The sequence below is a fragment of the Ctenopharyngodon idella genome, chromosome 14 (genome assembly GCF_019924925.1).
Source record: "Ctenopharyngodon idella isolate HZGC_01 chromosome 14, HZGC01, whole genome shotgun sequence".
NCBI lineage: Eukaryota > Metazoa > Chordata > Actinopteri > Cypriniformes > Xenocyprididae > Ctenopharyngodon > Ctenopharyngodon idella.
In genome coordinates, this window is record NC_067233.1 from 22,273,549 (window position 1) to 22,289,248 (window position 15,700).

Sequence of the window (15,700 nt, forward strand, 5' to 3'; positions counted from 1 at the left end):
TGCTTTCTGAAAGAGGAAATATTCTTAAGCTTTAATGCTGTAAGCGCTATGATTTCACCAGACTTGTACCTGCTCTCCGTCCCTCGAGAAGTGTGATCAGAATTCATGTTTTCCTCTCTGACGACAAACACAGGCTGTGTTGAAGTCGTCTGAATGGAGATTCTATATTCTGCATGTTATTCAGTTTAAGATGTGCACTTCTCCTCAACAGATGCGCGTCCTGATATCTCATTGTGACACGACTGAGCTCACACGCTCCCGCTCTCCGTTCAAACACTCCAAAATCTGTGTCTCCGCCAAAATTCCTGTTTATTTCTTTTCCGCTCAGCTTTCTCTGACGACAATCATCCGCCGCAAACAGCTTTGAGGATCAACTCTGATTAAAAAAAGCATCTTTTTACTCTGTATTTTGTGTGTTCGTGGTTTTCTCTCAATGAAAGTCGACCGCGCTTTATATTTCTTAATCAAAAGCGGAACAAAGAGATAACCAAAACCAAACAACGAGCTCAAAATTAGAACTTGTTCAGAGTTTTACAGGTTTTTCACTGACCTTGTTGCATTGCATTCTGGGATTCGGTGAAAGATGTGCCGCTGCCCTAGAATACTCCAAAACGCTGCATCATAATTATGTTGTGTACATGCTAAAAATATGCTTATGAAGAAAAGCTATTAATACTTCTTGTTTACATGAAGAAAGACATTTCGAACGGACTAAATAACCACACGCTGAGTTGTTTAGTAGCTTGTTTCATGCATGTGGTGCAATAATTCTGTTTTGGTCTTCTAACACAAATAAATGAGATGCAAAACAGACTGGAGGTTGTTTACGCCTCTAAAAGCAGCTTGAGACATATCTGTGATTTACATATCTATTCAGAAACTTCTCTGAAATGGCAGGAGAGTGAGTAAAAGATACTTTCCTTTTTAGCTGAGCTACCCCTTTAAATGCACTAAAATCAACACTCACTGAAAACGTGTGATACAGAGACAGAAAACAAGGGGAAGAGAGCGTGAGCTGAAACGATGGGGCGTAAGTCAGCGGACATCTACTTAACAGGCGAGCTAAAGGTTGCCAGGGCAACATAAACAATGTCCTGCAGTGATTAATGAGTGTGAGAGTGACTCCAGTGGCACAGGGTGGCAATGCCAATTACCTCACCCAGACGCTCGCGCTCTCTCTGTCATATGGAGAGCGTGTAATGGAACACAGCCTGTGGTGCTACACCAAGGCCAGGAGGTCAAAGATTTAATTAGGTGGGAGTAAATGTCAAGGGGAAGAGGCGAGTGGCGATATTTTGTCACAGGAGTGAGTTGAAACTGTGTGTGTGCGCCTCGGAAAACTCTTTGTACTTTTATGAGTGTGTGTGAAGATCTTCTTTAGTATAAAATGGGCTCTCTTAGGCCAGATACACTCTACACAAGTACACAGATTCATATGAGAACGCTTGACCGATGCAGAGCAAGTGCACAACTAACTTTACTAAATCTCTGGCATCACAGAAGTTGAGCTGAAAGAGAAAACTGGTCATAAACGAAGACGCTTTGTTAGTTTATGGTAATACAGTTTTTCCTTGGCAGAAATTTACTGTCACAAATGTATCTAGGACACCTGCCAGTACTGAGACTCGAACCCGTGACCTTCGGGTTACAAGTCCGACTCTCTAACCATTAGTCTCTAACCATTCAACTTATTGCTGCTAAAAGTGGCTCTATAAGCAATTGAATCATAGGGTGTACTTAGTTTGTCACACATGGGTTCTACATTTTGGCTTTATTTTTGTTATATAAATAACGACACAGTGTAATATGTCATGTGTTGCTGTTCAGCTGAGGTTGTATTTACTTCATTTTAAGACCTGCTAAAGACCAGATGATTTTTTTTGTTATGTCCTGATACATAAAAACAATAGAATTCAAAAGGGTGTACTTTCTTTTTCACATGACACTATATATATATATATATATATATATATATATATATATATATATATATATATATATATATATAGAGTTAATTTCGTTGACGAATAGTTTCTGTCATAATTTTCATCGACAACTTTTTTTTTTCACTGGCGAAAACGAGACGATAACTAAATAAAAACCAGTTTTGAATGACAAAAACGATGACAAAAATCTACTGACATTTTCGTCAACGAATACAAACCAAGACAAAAATGTTAGGGAGGGACGATTTGGGAAGAGATCCTGTCAGAACTGATGTCCTGCATAGATGCGCATATTTGAATTGTAACATGCTGATCTACCCCATAAGTTGGCATACACTTGCTGCATCATGTCTCATAAAACATTCAAAAATGTAAACGTCTTGGAGAAAGAGAAGAGCAGACATGGATAGATCTGAAAAAGCTTGACGATGTGAAAGAGAGCTCAATTCAGTACGTTTTTCTGTAGGCACACAGAAAGCCACCTCTCAGACAGCACATGAGTACTGAACTGAGCTCTCTTTTGCATTTTTCTGAGCTTGAAAATACACAGAAAATTATGTCAAAATATCCATTTTGGTGAGTATTCACGTAAACACAGTTGTTATGTCTTAAGTGAATGAAACAGTTGGGAGAATATCGGATGTGTATCAGTGTATTGGATCCGTGCATTCAGCCTTAAAGTGACAGTAGCCTAATAAGCCTGCTGCTCTCCGTCATTAAAGGGGTCCTTAATTATGATTTCACTTTTTTAACTTCAGTTAGTGTGTAATGTTGCTGTTTGAGCATAAACAACATCTGCAAAGTTACAACACTAAAAGTTCAATGCAAAGTGAGATATTTTCTTTTTTTGATATTTTACAGAAATCAAACGGCTGGTAGGGACTACAACAAGCTTCTTCCCAGGTTGGTGACATCACAAACCCCAACATTTACATAAACCCCGCCCCCGAAAACACACAACAAAGGGGGTGAGGCCATGTTGGGCTGCTTTAGAGAAGAGGAAGGGTTGTTGTAGTAGAGTGTTGTTGTCATGCCGTCATTTTACGCCGGACTGCTTCACAAACGAGGGTCAATTCAAAGCTGGATTCACACAAAAGATTAACATGACGGCACATGCTAGTGGATGAGTTCATCAACTCCACAGCAACTACATAAATTTATCCACTAACCATTCAGAAACGTCCAGTTTCATTCTAAAAGTTGTAACTTCTTCCTGAGTCTCTCCATCAGTGTCGACTCCGGTTTGAACAATGTAAGGCTGAACACCGTTACTGACAATCCTCATTTTAGCTGCGTGAGATTCTCCAGCTTTGTTGTTGTTGAGCGACCGAAGCGTGAGCTGTTAAAGCTCCGCCCTCTTCTGGAAAGGGGGCCGGGAGCAGTAGCTCATTTGCATTTAAAGGGACACACAAAAACAGCATATTTTTGCTCACACCCAAATAGGGGCAAATTTGACAAGCTATAATAAATGTGGGGTATTTTGATCTGATTTTAGTCAAAAGACTATGACTAAAATTAAATCAAAGTATGTAGTCAGCTTTTATTCAGCAATGACCCATTAAATTGATCAAAGTGACATTTAACTCATTTATAAATAATATTACAAAAGATTCTATTTCAAATAAACTCTGTTCTTTTGATCTTTCTATTTCTAAAAGAATCATGAAAAATATATCACTTTTTTCAAAAAAGTAAACAGCGTCAGTCTGACTCATGCTGGTTTTTCCAGTGTGTGTGAGATCAGATCAGAGCAGGTTTGGGTCCTGAATGTGGTTCTGTAGGCAGAGAAACTCCAGGACTATTTGCTGTAATTTCTGTTAATAAGGGGTTTAATCATTCCTGAGTCGACACTAAACAATCCTCCACTCTCGACGGTCAGAATCAAGGCCTCTTGAGTCGAGCTCTCGCGTTAAAAACTCTTGAGAAACACTCCATCCCCGCATTTCTGAGCTCACGGACATGAAGTTAGCGGAGAAACTTCAGACAATTCGACAACAACGATAATGAGGGAAGCTAATTTATTCACCATCTGACATTCAAGGAATGTCAATACGATATTTAAATATCATCAAACTTACTTGGAGACGGCACGGCTGCTGTGTTGCCATGGGAACAGGACGTTTCCGACAGCGGCGCGATAGCTGTAAACTCCGAGCAGGCCGAGCGCCAGGGCGATCTTAGACACCAGCGAGCAGTGACGCTGAACCAGGAGGAAGATCAGAACCAGAGACAACACCGCCAACACGGAGAGGAACGCCTTATGATCCCCACTGAAACACACACACACACACACACACACACACACAGTGAATAAACAACAAGACAGACATGTTCTCCTTACATATGCACAGAAACGCTGAATATAAAACAGCAGAGAGACAAACACCGCATGATTTGAACTCTAAATACATGCAGTAGCTTATAACAGCATAAATAGGCATGATGCAACATGTTAAGCTGAGTTTTTGTGCAATAACACACCTTGTTGGTGTTTCTGTTTGGATTTCTGTTCTACACACACAGAAATCTCACTGATCCAAAGATGGTGCAATTCAGAATTTCACTCTCCCTACTTGAAAAAGTGTAATAGAACGGGGAATTTGGGAACAGGGAAAAGCACAAGTCTGGGTGCAGCATAGAGATCTGCATGATTTATGATAAAAAATAAATAAAATCACATTTAAGCAAATAGAATGCATGAACAGACAGTCAAGTTTCTACATTATCAAATTATAAAATAAATTATAACATTAAAAAAATAAAAAATAAAAAATAAATAATAAAATAAAATAAAATAAAATAAAATAAAACAAAACAAAACAAAAAAATAAATAAATAAATAAATAAAATAAAAATAAATAAATAAATAAATAAAATAAAATAAAATAAAGGTTTTGGTTCCAAAAATATTTTCACCATACATTTTATCCATATGGATTTAAATCCTCAACAAAAACTTTTAAAGCATTAACAAAAAAAACAACCAGATTCAAAATAATCCACAACATTGTAAACTTTGATTTGAAGCAATAAAATAAAATAAAATAAAATAAAATAAAATAAAATAAAATAAAATAAAATAAAATAAAATAAAATAAAATAAAATAAAATAAAATAAAATAAAATAAAATAAAATAAAATAAATGCTTCACAATGCTTCATGATGGATCTGTAGTGAAAGGTTTATATGTTATTGTATTATAATGTTATGGAGAAAGTGAAAGAGATGTTGCGCCCTATATTGATATCTAGAGAGCAGAGCGACCGATGACAGATTTAATTCTGATATATACATAAAGACAGCAAATGAGAGGCACACAAAATTGCACTTATATAGATATATTTAACATTATTTAGTCAAAAGAATAATAATTTTATTTGGAACTGACACAAAGGAGGCAACTATTGATTGGCAGGATTAACAGCCAATGCTGGAAATCTCAAAAAGTCCAAATACTGTCATATGTATCAGTCCATCAGAATTCAAGAGGCAGAGAAACTGAGCCGCAGTGTGCATATGTGTGTACGTGTATGTGTACATGTGTGTGTGTGTGTGTGTGTTCAGAATGCAGCTGGAGTGCTCCTCTCATCTAAGGTAATCAGGTGTGGGCCACACAGGCCAGACTGAAAGGTGTGTGTGTGTGGGTGTGTGTGTGCCAGCAGTGTGGACATGATGAGGTGTGTGTCCTGGAGTGAAGCAGAGGTGTGTGTGTGTGCAGTGAAGTGAAGGAAGGGTGAGTGCTAAAGGTGTGCACTGACATGAAGCCACAGAACTGCTGCTCATTACCCACAGACAGACAGACCGAGGCTCTGTTCCAACACATGCTCACTACAGCCTACACAGGCAGCTGTCTTCTAAGGCAACATCCTAACTGAAACGGAGGACCTTAAGTGACTCATTTGGAATGCTCTATATGGCCAGCAACTCCTCATTAGCTTCCTATAGAATTTTTATCAGCATTTTAACTAAACGGAAAGTTTAGTTAAAATGACAAGCTGCCAAAGTCACGCCCCCCAGTGGTGAACCATTGAAATTTCGAAACACTTAAGATGTAATGAAGCCTCGTTTACTGAAATCACGTGACTTTGGCAGTTTGACACACACGCTCCGAACCACTGATTCGAAACAAAAGATTCATAAAGCTTCGAAGCTTCATGAAGCAGTGTTTTGAAATCGCCCATCACTAGATATTGTTGTATAAAGTTGATATTTAGTTTTTTTGGCGCACAAAAAGTATTCTCGTTGCTTTATAACATTAAGGTTGAACCACTGTAGTCACATGAACTGTTTTAAATACATCTTTAGTAGCTTTCTAGGCACTGAAAGCATTGATTATATTGCTGTCTATGGACGAGTCATATATCTCTCGGATTTCATCAAAAATATCTTAATTTGTGTTCTGAAGATGAACGAAGGTCTTACAGGTGTGGAACGACATGAGGGTGAGTAATTAATGACAGAAATTTCAGTTTTGGGTGAACTAACCCTTTAAGGCGACTCTTTTAATAAATCATTCAAAAAGGCTCAAAATCAAGTTTATGGTTTGAAGTCGAACAACTCACTCACTGGTTCTCGAAACTGCATTACTTTTGTCATGTCCAACTCAAAAAGAACAGAGAACCGACTCAAATGATTTAAAAATGAATATGGCTTGGTTTTGTGAAACTCCAGGGTTTGTGTTACATCTGCTAATCAGTTCACTGAACAGATTGTCCATATAACAACATAAAGTTAAAGGCAGCTTTGTCTTAAACGGCACTTGAATCAAATAAACATGATATGTTACTAAACACTATTTTGTTTAGCATATTAAGTATATACTTAGGACCAATTATCTGGGTGGAAGGAGGGAGCAGCCAGCGAGAGAGAAAGAAATAGGTAGAGAGGGTGCTGAAAGAGCACAGACGAAAAGGAAGTAGAGGGAAAAAAGATGCAGACGGAGAGAGAAATTTTCATCCTGATGCCAGTGACCCTGAGTGTCTCTCTGCTCCCTATCTATCTGCTCCCAGACAACCAGAAGAATACTAATGCATCTCACACACACACACACACACACACACACCTGTCTGCATGTGTGAGCGCATAAGTGTGCATTTCAGGGTCGGGTTTCAAAATAAGTGCAAGGGCATGTATGATCGTCTCAGACTGCTTCGGAAAGTGTATACGAGAGGAAAATACTTCAATGTGAAGCTCGGATCCAAAACCTAGTGAGCTGGAGGAATCATGGCTGCGTGTTTGATGCAAATGGCTATTTCAGAAGGATGTTGTAAGATATGTATGACATCACTGAGAAGAAGAATCAAAATGGAAGACAAAGTGAGAGCAATAACTTATAGTCATTCAATACTGAGAACCAAACCAGTTGCCGGTCCCCATTGACTTCCATAGTATTGTTTGTTTGTTTCAGTCAGTATGCTTATCTTAAAAGGCAGCTGTCTATGATGTAGGCACTCAAGGCAGCTCACTAGGTTTTTAAAATGTCCCAGAATGCACCTTTTAGTCACTGAAACCACCCCAACACATGTTCATACACACAAAGACAGGACAATCACTCTCGAGACATGATTAAGCTCTCATTCCCAGCAGAATCCATTTATTCTGTTCGTTTCTCTCCTCCACCAGCGTTCGAAGTGGGACAGACTCAGACGGCACACCGTATAACATGCATATGCACACACAAAAACCACAAATCACAACATTCAGACTTTCTTGATCACGACTGCATGCGTGACACCAGCGTCCAGACCTGTCAGTTCAGACTAAACCCTGAAATAAAGCACGCCTCATTTACAACAGCAAACGTTTACTCAGCAGGACTCTGAATGAATACTATGAGACGCTCATCCAATTAGACTCTTCAAACAATAACGCTGACATATCGCAGAAATAAGAAAGCTGTGTTCTGTCAGAGTAAAGCCGGATAATACCAGAGAGGGTCAGCGCAGGACAATAACAGACCTGTCAATCTGAGAAAAATGAGCAAATGAACAGAGCGAGCGGAAAAAAGAGGATAATTAAGTCTAAAGTTCGGCTCAAGTGTCACCTGTGTCTTATGAGTTATGAAGTTTGACTATTAAAGAGATGGTTGATTATGATTTCACTTTTTGAACTTTAGTTAGTGTGTAATGTTGCTGTTTGAGCATAAACAACATCTGCGAAGTTACGACGCTCAAAGTTCAGTGCAAAGGAGATATTTTCTTTTACAGAAATTGCTACAACAAATGGCTGGTAGGGACTACAACGAGCTTCTTCCTGGGTTGGTGACATGACAAACCCCAAAATTTACATAAACCCCACCCTTGAGAACACACAACAAAGGGGGTGAGGCCATGTTGGGCTGCTTTAGAGAAGAGGAAGAGTTGTTGTAGTAGAGTGTTGTTGTCATGCCATCATTTTACGCCGGACTGCTTCACAAACGAGGGTCAATTCAACACTGGATTTGCACAAAAGATTAACATGACGGCACATGCTAGTCGATGAGTTGAATCAACTCCACAGCAACTACATTTTATTTAACTAAATAATAAATTTATCCACTAACCATTCAGAAACGTCCAGTTTCATTCTAAAAGTTGTAACTTCCATCAGTGTCGACTCCAGTTTGAACAATGTAAGGCTGAACACCGTTACTGACAATCCTCATTTTAGCTGCGTGAGATTCTCCAGCTTTGTTGTTGTTGAGCAACCGAAGCGCGAGCTGTTAAAGCTCCGCCCTCTTCTGAAAAGGGGGCCGGGAGCAGCAGCTCATTTGCATTTAAAGGGCGTGTTTTTGCTCACACCCAAATAGGGGCAAATTTGACAAGCTATAATAAATGATCTGTGGGGTATTTTGAGCTTAAACTTCACAGACACATTCTGGGGATGCCAGAGACTTATATTACTTATCTTGTGAAAGGGGCATTATAGGTCCCCTTTAAAATCTTTCATAAGAAATCTTTCATTTTTGTGCGAATCAGCCGCACTTAAAATATTAATCTTTGTCATCAAGAGTTCACGAATCTGGTGCACGGATTGTATGCTATTTCTGGCTTTCTATTTTCCAAGTGTGCATCCATGCATGATTTCTGGGGTAAATAATAAAAACATTCCTTTGCACAACAAAAGAGGAGTTTGTGACTGTTCTCTACAGACCTTCTGAGTTAAAGGGGTCATGATATGAGAAATCAAATCTGCCTTGATCTTTTGACACATAAAAGCTCTCTGTACCATTAAAACATCCTGCAAGTTTCCCAGCTTAAAACATCCTCCTCATTATAAACAAGGTATTTAATTAATCAAGCTCCAATAACATCTCATTTTGACATTGTGGGATCTGTGACGTCACATATAGGCAAATACATTTGCATACGACTGCCAACAGTTATAAGTCTTCGCATCATAGCCCAATAACGTTCAGTCGCTACACCGGATGCGAGCGTTGCATCAAAAGCAAACAGAAGTTATTATAATGACTGACGCCGTCTACGCTGATACAGTATACAGATGTGCGTTCAGTTTCTGAAGTCATTATAATGACTGACGTCGTCTACGCTGATACAGTATACAGATGTGCGTTCAGTTTCTGAAGTCATTATAATGACTGACGTCGTCTACGCTGATACAGTATACAGATGAGCGTTCAGTTTCTGAATCCATTGTAATGACTGACGCTGTCTACGCTGATACAGTATACAGATGTGCGTTCAGTTTCTGAAGTCATTATAATGACTGACGTCGTCTACGCTGATACAGTATACAGATGAGCGTTCAGTTTCTGAATCCATTGTAATGACTGACGCTGTCTACGCTGATACAGTATACAGATGTGCGTTCAGTTTCTGAATTCATTATAATGACTGACGCTGTCTACGCTGATACAGTATACATATGTGCGTTCAGTTTCTGAATCCATTATAATGACTGACGCTGTCTACGCTGATACAGTATACAGATGTGCGTTCAGTTTCTGAAGTCATTATAATGACTGACGTCGTCTACGCTGATACAGTATACAGATGTGCGTTCAGTTTCTGAAGTCATTATAATGACTGACGTCGTCTACGCTGATACAGTATACAGATGAGCGTTCAGTTTCTGAATCCATTGTAATGACTGACGCTGTCTACGCTGATACAGTATACAGATGAGCGTTCAGTTTCTGAATCCATTGTAATGACTGACGCTGTCTACGCTGATACAGTATACAGATGTGCGTTCAGTTTCTGAATTCATTATAATGACTGACGCTGTCTACGCTGATACAGTATACATATGTGCGTTCAGTTTCTGAATCCATTATAATGACTGACGCTGTCTACGCTGATACAGTATACATATGTGCGTTCAGCTTCTGAATCCATTATAATGACTGACGCTGTCTACGCTGATACAGTATACAGATGTGCGTTCAGTTTCTGAATTCATTATAATGACTGACGCTGTCTACGCTGATACAGTATACAGATGTGCGTTCAGTTTCTGAATTCATTATAATAACTGACGCTGTCTACGCTGATACAGTATACAGACGTGCATTCAGTTTCTGAAGCCATTATATATACAGATGTGCGTTCAGTTTCTGAATCCATTATAATGACTGACCTATTTGCCACTTGTCTGCCACCTGATGTCACCTGATGGAGTTTGGGTTCCTTGCCGCTGTCGCCTTTGGCTTGCTTAGTTGGGGACACTTGACATTTGACTATTTGATATTCAACAGTGCTTTGATCTGCCTGCATTGACACTATTCTTTTAAGAGCTGCTGTGCAGCCAAATAATGTACCAGTTATCAATGTAAAGCTGCTTTGACACAATCTACATTGTAAAAAGCGCTATATAAATAAAGGTGACTTGACTTGACTGACGCTGTCTACGCTGATACAGATGTGCATTCAGTTTCTGAAGCCATTATAATCACTGACGCTGTCTACGCTGATACAGTATACAGACGTGCATTCAGTTTCTGAAGCCATTATATATACAGATGTGCGTTCAGTTTCTGAAGTTATTATAATGACTGACGCTGTCTACGCTGATACAGTATACAGATGTGCGTTCAGTTTCTGATGTAATCCATGCGCTTGAGACTGCCAACAACAGGACAAATGGAAGAGTGAAAGAACGTTCGTAGTTTAAAAAGCTGGTTTGAGTCTCTGTACAGATTTCAGAAGGATCCCTGCATTAGAAACAAGTGGATGGTTTATTTTAATGGCGTCCGGGATCATGTCGGAGGATTATATGTTTGTTTGGAGCATTTTGTTTTGTAAACGAGGCAACGCATCTTAATACCAGGCCTAAATGATGGTTTTATATGGATAATGCTTTCAGAACACTTGCATGCAGAAGTCAAGGGGCGTTTATACTGTTTTCTATGCAATGACATAAGCCAATCATAGCAGATTTTTTTGTGTGTGGATAAAACTTTATAACCATTATATTGAACCTCAGGGAACATATTAAAAATTTTAAAAAAAAAAAAATCCATGTCATGACCCCTTTAAAGTGCAGAGAAAAGCAAGACTGAAGGTGCATCAGTTTTAAAATGCATGAACCTAAAAATCAAGTAATAAATGAATTTAGAGTTAACATCAAATCAAAATGGACAGAAACAAATCGATGAAGATCTCAGAGACTGGCTCCATCTGAGGTAGACTACCATTAAAAAGTTTGGCTGGTAGTTATTTGATAAATATAAAGTTAAAAGAGCAGCATTTATTTCGAAACAGAAACCTTTTGTGAGATTATAAAAAACTGTCACTTTTGATTATTTTAGTGGCTCCTTGCTGAAAAAAAGTATTAATTTCTTAAAAAAAGACCCCAAACTTTTGAACGATAGTGTAGATGCTATAAAACCCTCAGTAAAAACGAGGCAAACTATCATTTGCAGCCTTCAGATGAAGTGTTGTTCACAGCTGTGCTCTATTTGCATTAGTAACAGATCTAAGCGGAAGGGAAAGAGAGCGAGCGTTTCTCGCAGAGATAATGCAGATTCTTCCCCAAGGGCCAGTTTCAGCCGGGTAATGAAATATTAATTAGTGCAAACTAAAACAATAATATGAGCCGGCAAATCCCAAACACAGAAACACACATCTAAAAAAATCTAGCTGGAATAAAAGATCAAAGCGTCAAAACAAAAGCCAAAACTCTTCATTCAATATTCCACTGCAAATCAATAACTTTAAAAACCAAGTTAAACTTACATAAACACAAACTCTGTACTTACAGGAAAAGTTCAGCCAAAAATGAAACTTATGTTAGAATTTAATGTAAATATATATATATATATACATACATACATACATACATACATATATATATATATATATATATATATATATTTCCAAAGCAATGTTTTTTTTTTTTTTTTTTTTTTTTTATTACGTTTTTTTAATGACAATTTTGAATTGGCTTTTATTTTTTATATATATTTTTTTCATGTTAATTTTGGTTTAATTTTTTATAATTTTGTCATATGCTTTTGTCAATTTATTAGTTTTAAATATTGCTATTTAGGTTTATTTTTATTTCAGTTTTAGTTTTGGTTAGTTTTATTTCTAGTTCTGCTTCGATTTAAACTTATTTCAATTCATTGCCAAGACAACATTTCTAATTTTTATTTACTTTATATCAATTAACAGAAATATTTTTAATATATATATAATATATATAATAGTTTTAGTTTTATTTAACAATCATAACCCTGTTTTTAAGTAATTAAATTAGATTAGCCAAGGCCAAAAATTCACTTTCATTTGTATGGAAAAGCGCAGCTTTCTCATTCTGTAAGAAGAAAGAAAGTCATATGGTTTTGCAATGACACGAGGGTTTTGATTGTAGATGAACGATTTCTTTAAGCTCAATTCAATTATCTCAGACGATTCCCGCACCAGCTCACTTGCTCTCATGCCGCGTGTGCTTTAAACATAATCATAATAAAAGCCGTCTACGCTGAGATTCATTACAGCACGTATAATTATACGCTCCATATATGTAATGAGAAGTCCAGCGATGGACGCTTCAAACCACAAGGACAGGAAATCCTGCTCTCCTTCCTGTAACCTCGCTTTCAGAAACTCTGGCACATGTCCATCTCTCCCGTATGAATGCAGAGAGATTTATTACGACCGCAATAATTATTCTTCATCAGAGCTAGCTGCTGGACAAGAGAGACAGAGAGAGAGAGAGAAAGAGATACATGGTCTTTATGTGCGGCACTGAAGTCTTTTAGACGTGTACAGCAGGTGATGCACTTAAGAGATGAGAGCTATCGATCCATGATATCATCAGAGAAGACACATCAATGTAAAGCCCTGCGAGGGCAGCTTGAATGTATAGTTATAACTCTATAAACACTCCAGATACACACTGAAAGGGCACAGGTTTCTATTCTCTGGGTATGAATGTATAATGTTTATATGCATGAATATATTGATTTCTAACTGCTCACTGGTGCTGTTTGTGTGTTGGTCAAAAATGACCAAATTCTTTTTATTTCAATGAAATGATTGTGGTATAGTTAAGTTCCATAATGTTTATCATAATATTTTGTATTTTTAGGGGATTTTATGGTACTAAATTATATTTATGCACAAGTTATAATCCATTTATTCACTTTTTGAGCATAGAAGTGTCATAAATCTTGAATGCTCTGGAGCTGAAGTTTGGTCTCTTTTTAAAGACACTTGGCAGATTATTGAAAAAAAAGTTTAAAAAAATGAACTTTTGGAATTTTACATTTATTGTTATGAAAAATGCACAAAAATACCATTTTCAATTTTTATATGAAACATTTATTTTCCAAATGAAATATATTTTTTACTCTAAAACTGTGAAAAAAATCAAAGCCATAAATCTAAACAAGTTGTGTTCCAAATGTGAGGTTGATATCTCAAAAAATGAGCTTTCAGTTAGATTTTGTTCGGCTGCAGTACCAAACCTTTCCACTAAATGACATTTGTCTCCCATTCATTTCCAATGCGCTAATTTTTGACCACGAATGATACAAGTGTGACTATTTTTTTCAGGACCATTTAACCTTTTCGAATCACAGCAAGTGCCAAAACCTGTACCAAGTTTCATACCACTCCGATGAAGTAAAAATTCCAAAACAAAACAAAACAAAAACAATTTTTATTGTATTTTTGATCAAATAAATGCAGCCTTGGTGAGCAGAAGACTTACTGAAACAAAACTTTTAAACATTGCATCGAAAAAAAATCAAATGAAAAAAGAAATGAGCAGAAATGAGTGTAGACTTCATTTCTATCTATGCAAAAGTACACAGTACTTAATTTTCCTGACAAAAGTCAAAAAACAGAAAATAACCATATCTGCTAGTGTTTACTAGCTACTAGGAGAGTAAAGTCAGCCAATCAGAGATTGGCACAAGTGCCAATATTGCCCTTTTTGTTGCAATATTTATCAGTTGGACATATGGGCGGGCAGCGGGCATGTCGTCTGACGCTGAGACTAGAGAAAGTGTGGAAAGTGGTCATGTAAAACTAATTTACAATTCAAGAAACCTCATTACAAGTGCACTTCAGGGGAAACAAATTAAATGCTATAAAATTATAGCGTTTGGGCCCTTGTAACTGTTTAATGACCCCATAAGGGCAAGAAAAATCAAGAAGGAAACGAAACACTTGGGTCCTTTAATGTTAATGTATACTTAACTATATATAAATTCAAACAGGGATAAAGTTGCTCAATTGAGAGCAAAAAAACAAATGGTGAGTGAAGCTTCCCAGGATTGTTGGCAAATTCTGCCTGCTTATTTTCTCTTGAGGGTCTTTGCGTGAGACCAAGCTGGGTTTTGATTGGCTGATGGGTCGGATACTGGCTAATGGGGTAGAATAAGTCTGGCACAGACCAGCGCCGGTACCATCTGTCTGTAAATGTGTGTGAGTGCCGCTTCCAGAGACTCACGGTTCACAACACACAAGAGAGAGCCAAGTTAATCGCCCGGGGTGAAGTGTGTTTGGACGCTGGAAGTTTGGGAATATTTATCAAACAAACTGGAAGAAGGCATTCGGTGAGTTCACAAACAACCTGTTCACAAACAGAATTGTTATACATGTAAATAGAGAAAACAAACAGTTTGGTAATCACTATATTTTTGTCATTATTAATCACCTTCACATGTTTTTGCAGTTACTTAAAAAGGTATTATGCTTGACTTTCATGCTTGAATGTTCTTATTCTCCATTGTTCAGCTCCTCTCTTCCCAGTCTGTCAGTAACGCTCTGTTTAGTTCCTGTCTCTATGAAGCCCCGCCTTCTGAAAAGCACAATGTGCTCTGATTGGTCGGCTGGAGCAGTGTGTTGTGATTAATCATTTGGGAAATGTCCCGCCCCTTACCATAACCACCAGTTTCAACACACTACTAACTAACTCGACCAAGCCCCGCCCCCTTTATTTTGCATATGGGCGGAAATTATTTAAATGAGGAATATTGTGACGTGTTCGTTCCCGTTTCAGGGAGTTCAGAAACAGTGACGCTGATATAGAGAAGAACTCCCGCTGGAGGGACTTTTTCATGCTCAAACAGCAACATTACACACTAAAGACAGACGAACATGGAGAAAAGCAGAATAGGTCGTCTTTAAAAGGTCCTGAGGTGCGACAAAAGAGCCTGAATAATTTTTAAAATGCCAAATAATTAAACTGCTTAATAAAAGGAAGGAATACATTAAAACGTCTTTGCAGTGTAGCAATTAGTCCTCTTTTCATAAAACAATCTTTTAATTAGCCAAAAAGTCTGCAGGCAGTCTGAATA

General features: G+C 37.7%; 1 protein-coding gene across 1 annotated transcript in view; it reads right to left on the bottom strand.

Annotated features, from left to right (window-relative positions):
* The window catches only part of pigg (phosphatidylinositol glycan anchor biosynthesis class G), a 117,761-nt gene that overhangs the window by 25,324 nt on the left and 76,737 nt on the right, over window positions 1-15,700 (bottom strand). Inside the window, exon 10 of the mRNA XM_051859946.1 lies at window positions 4,025-4,216. Coding sequence (XP_051715906.1) covers window positions 4,025-4,216 — 192 coding nt within the window. The remainder of the gene's footprint in view (window positions 1-4,024; window positions 4,217-15,700) is intronic.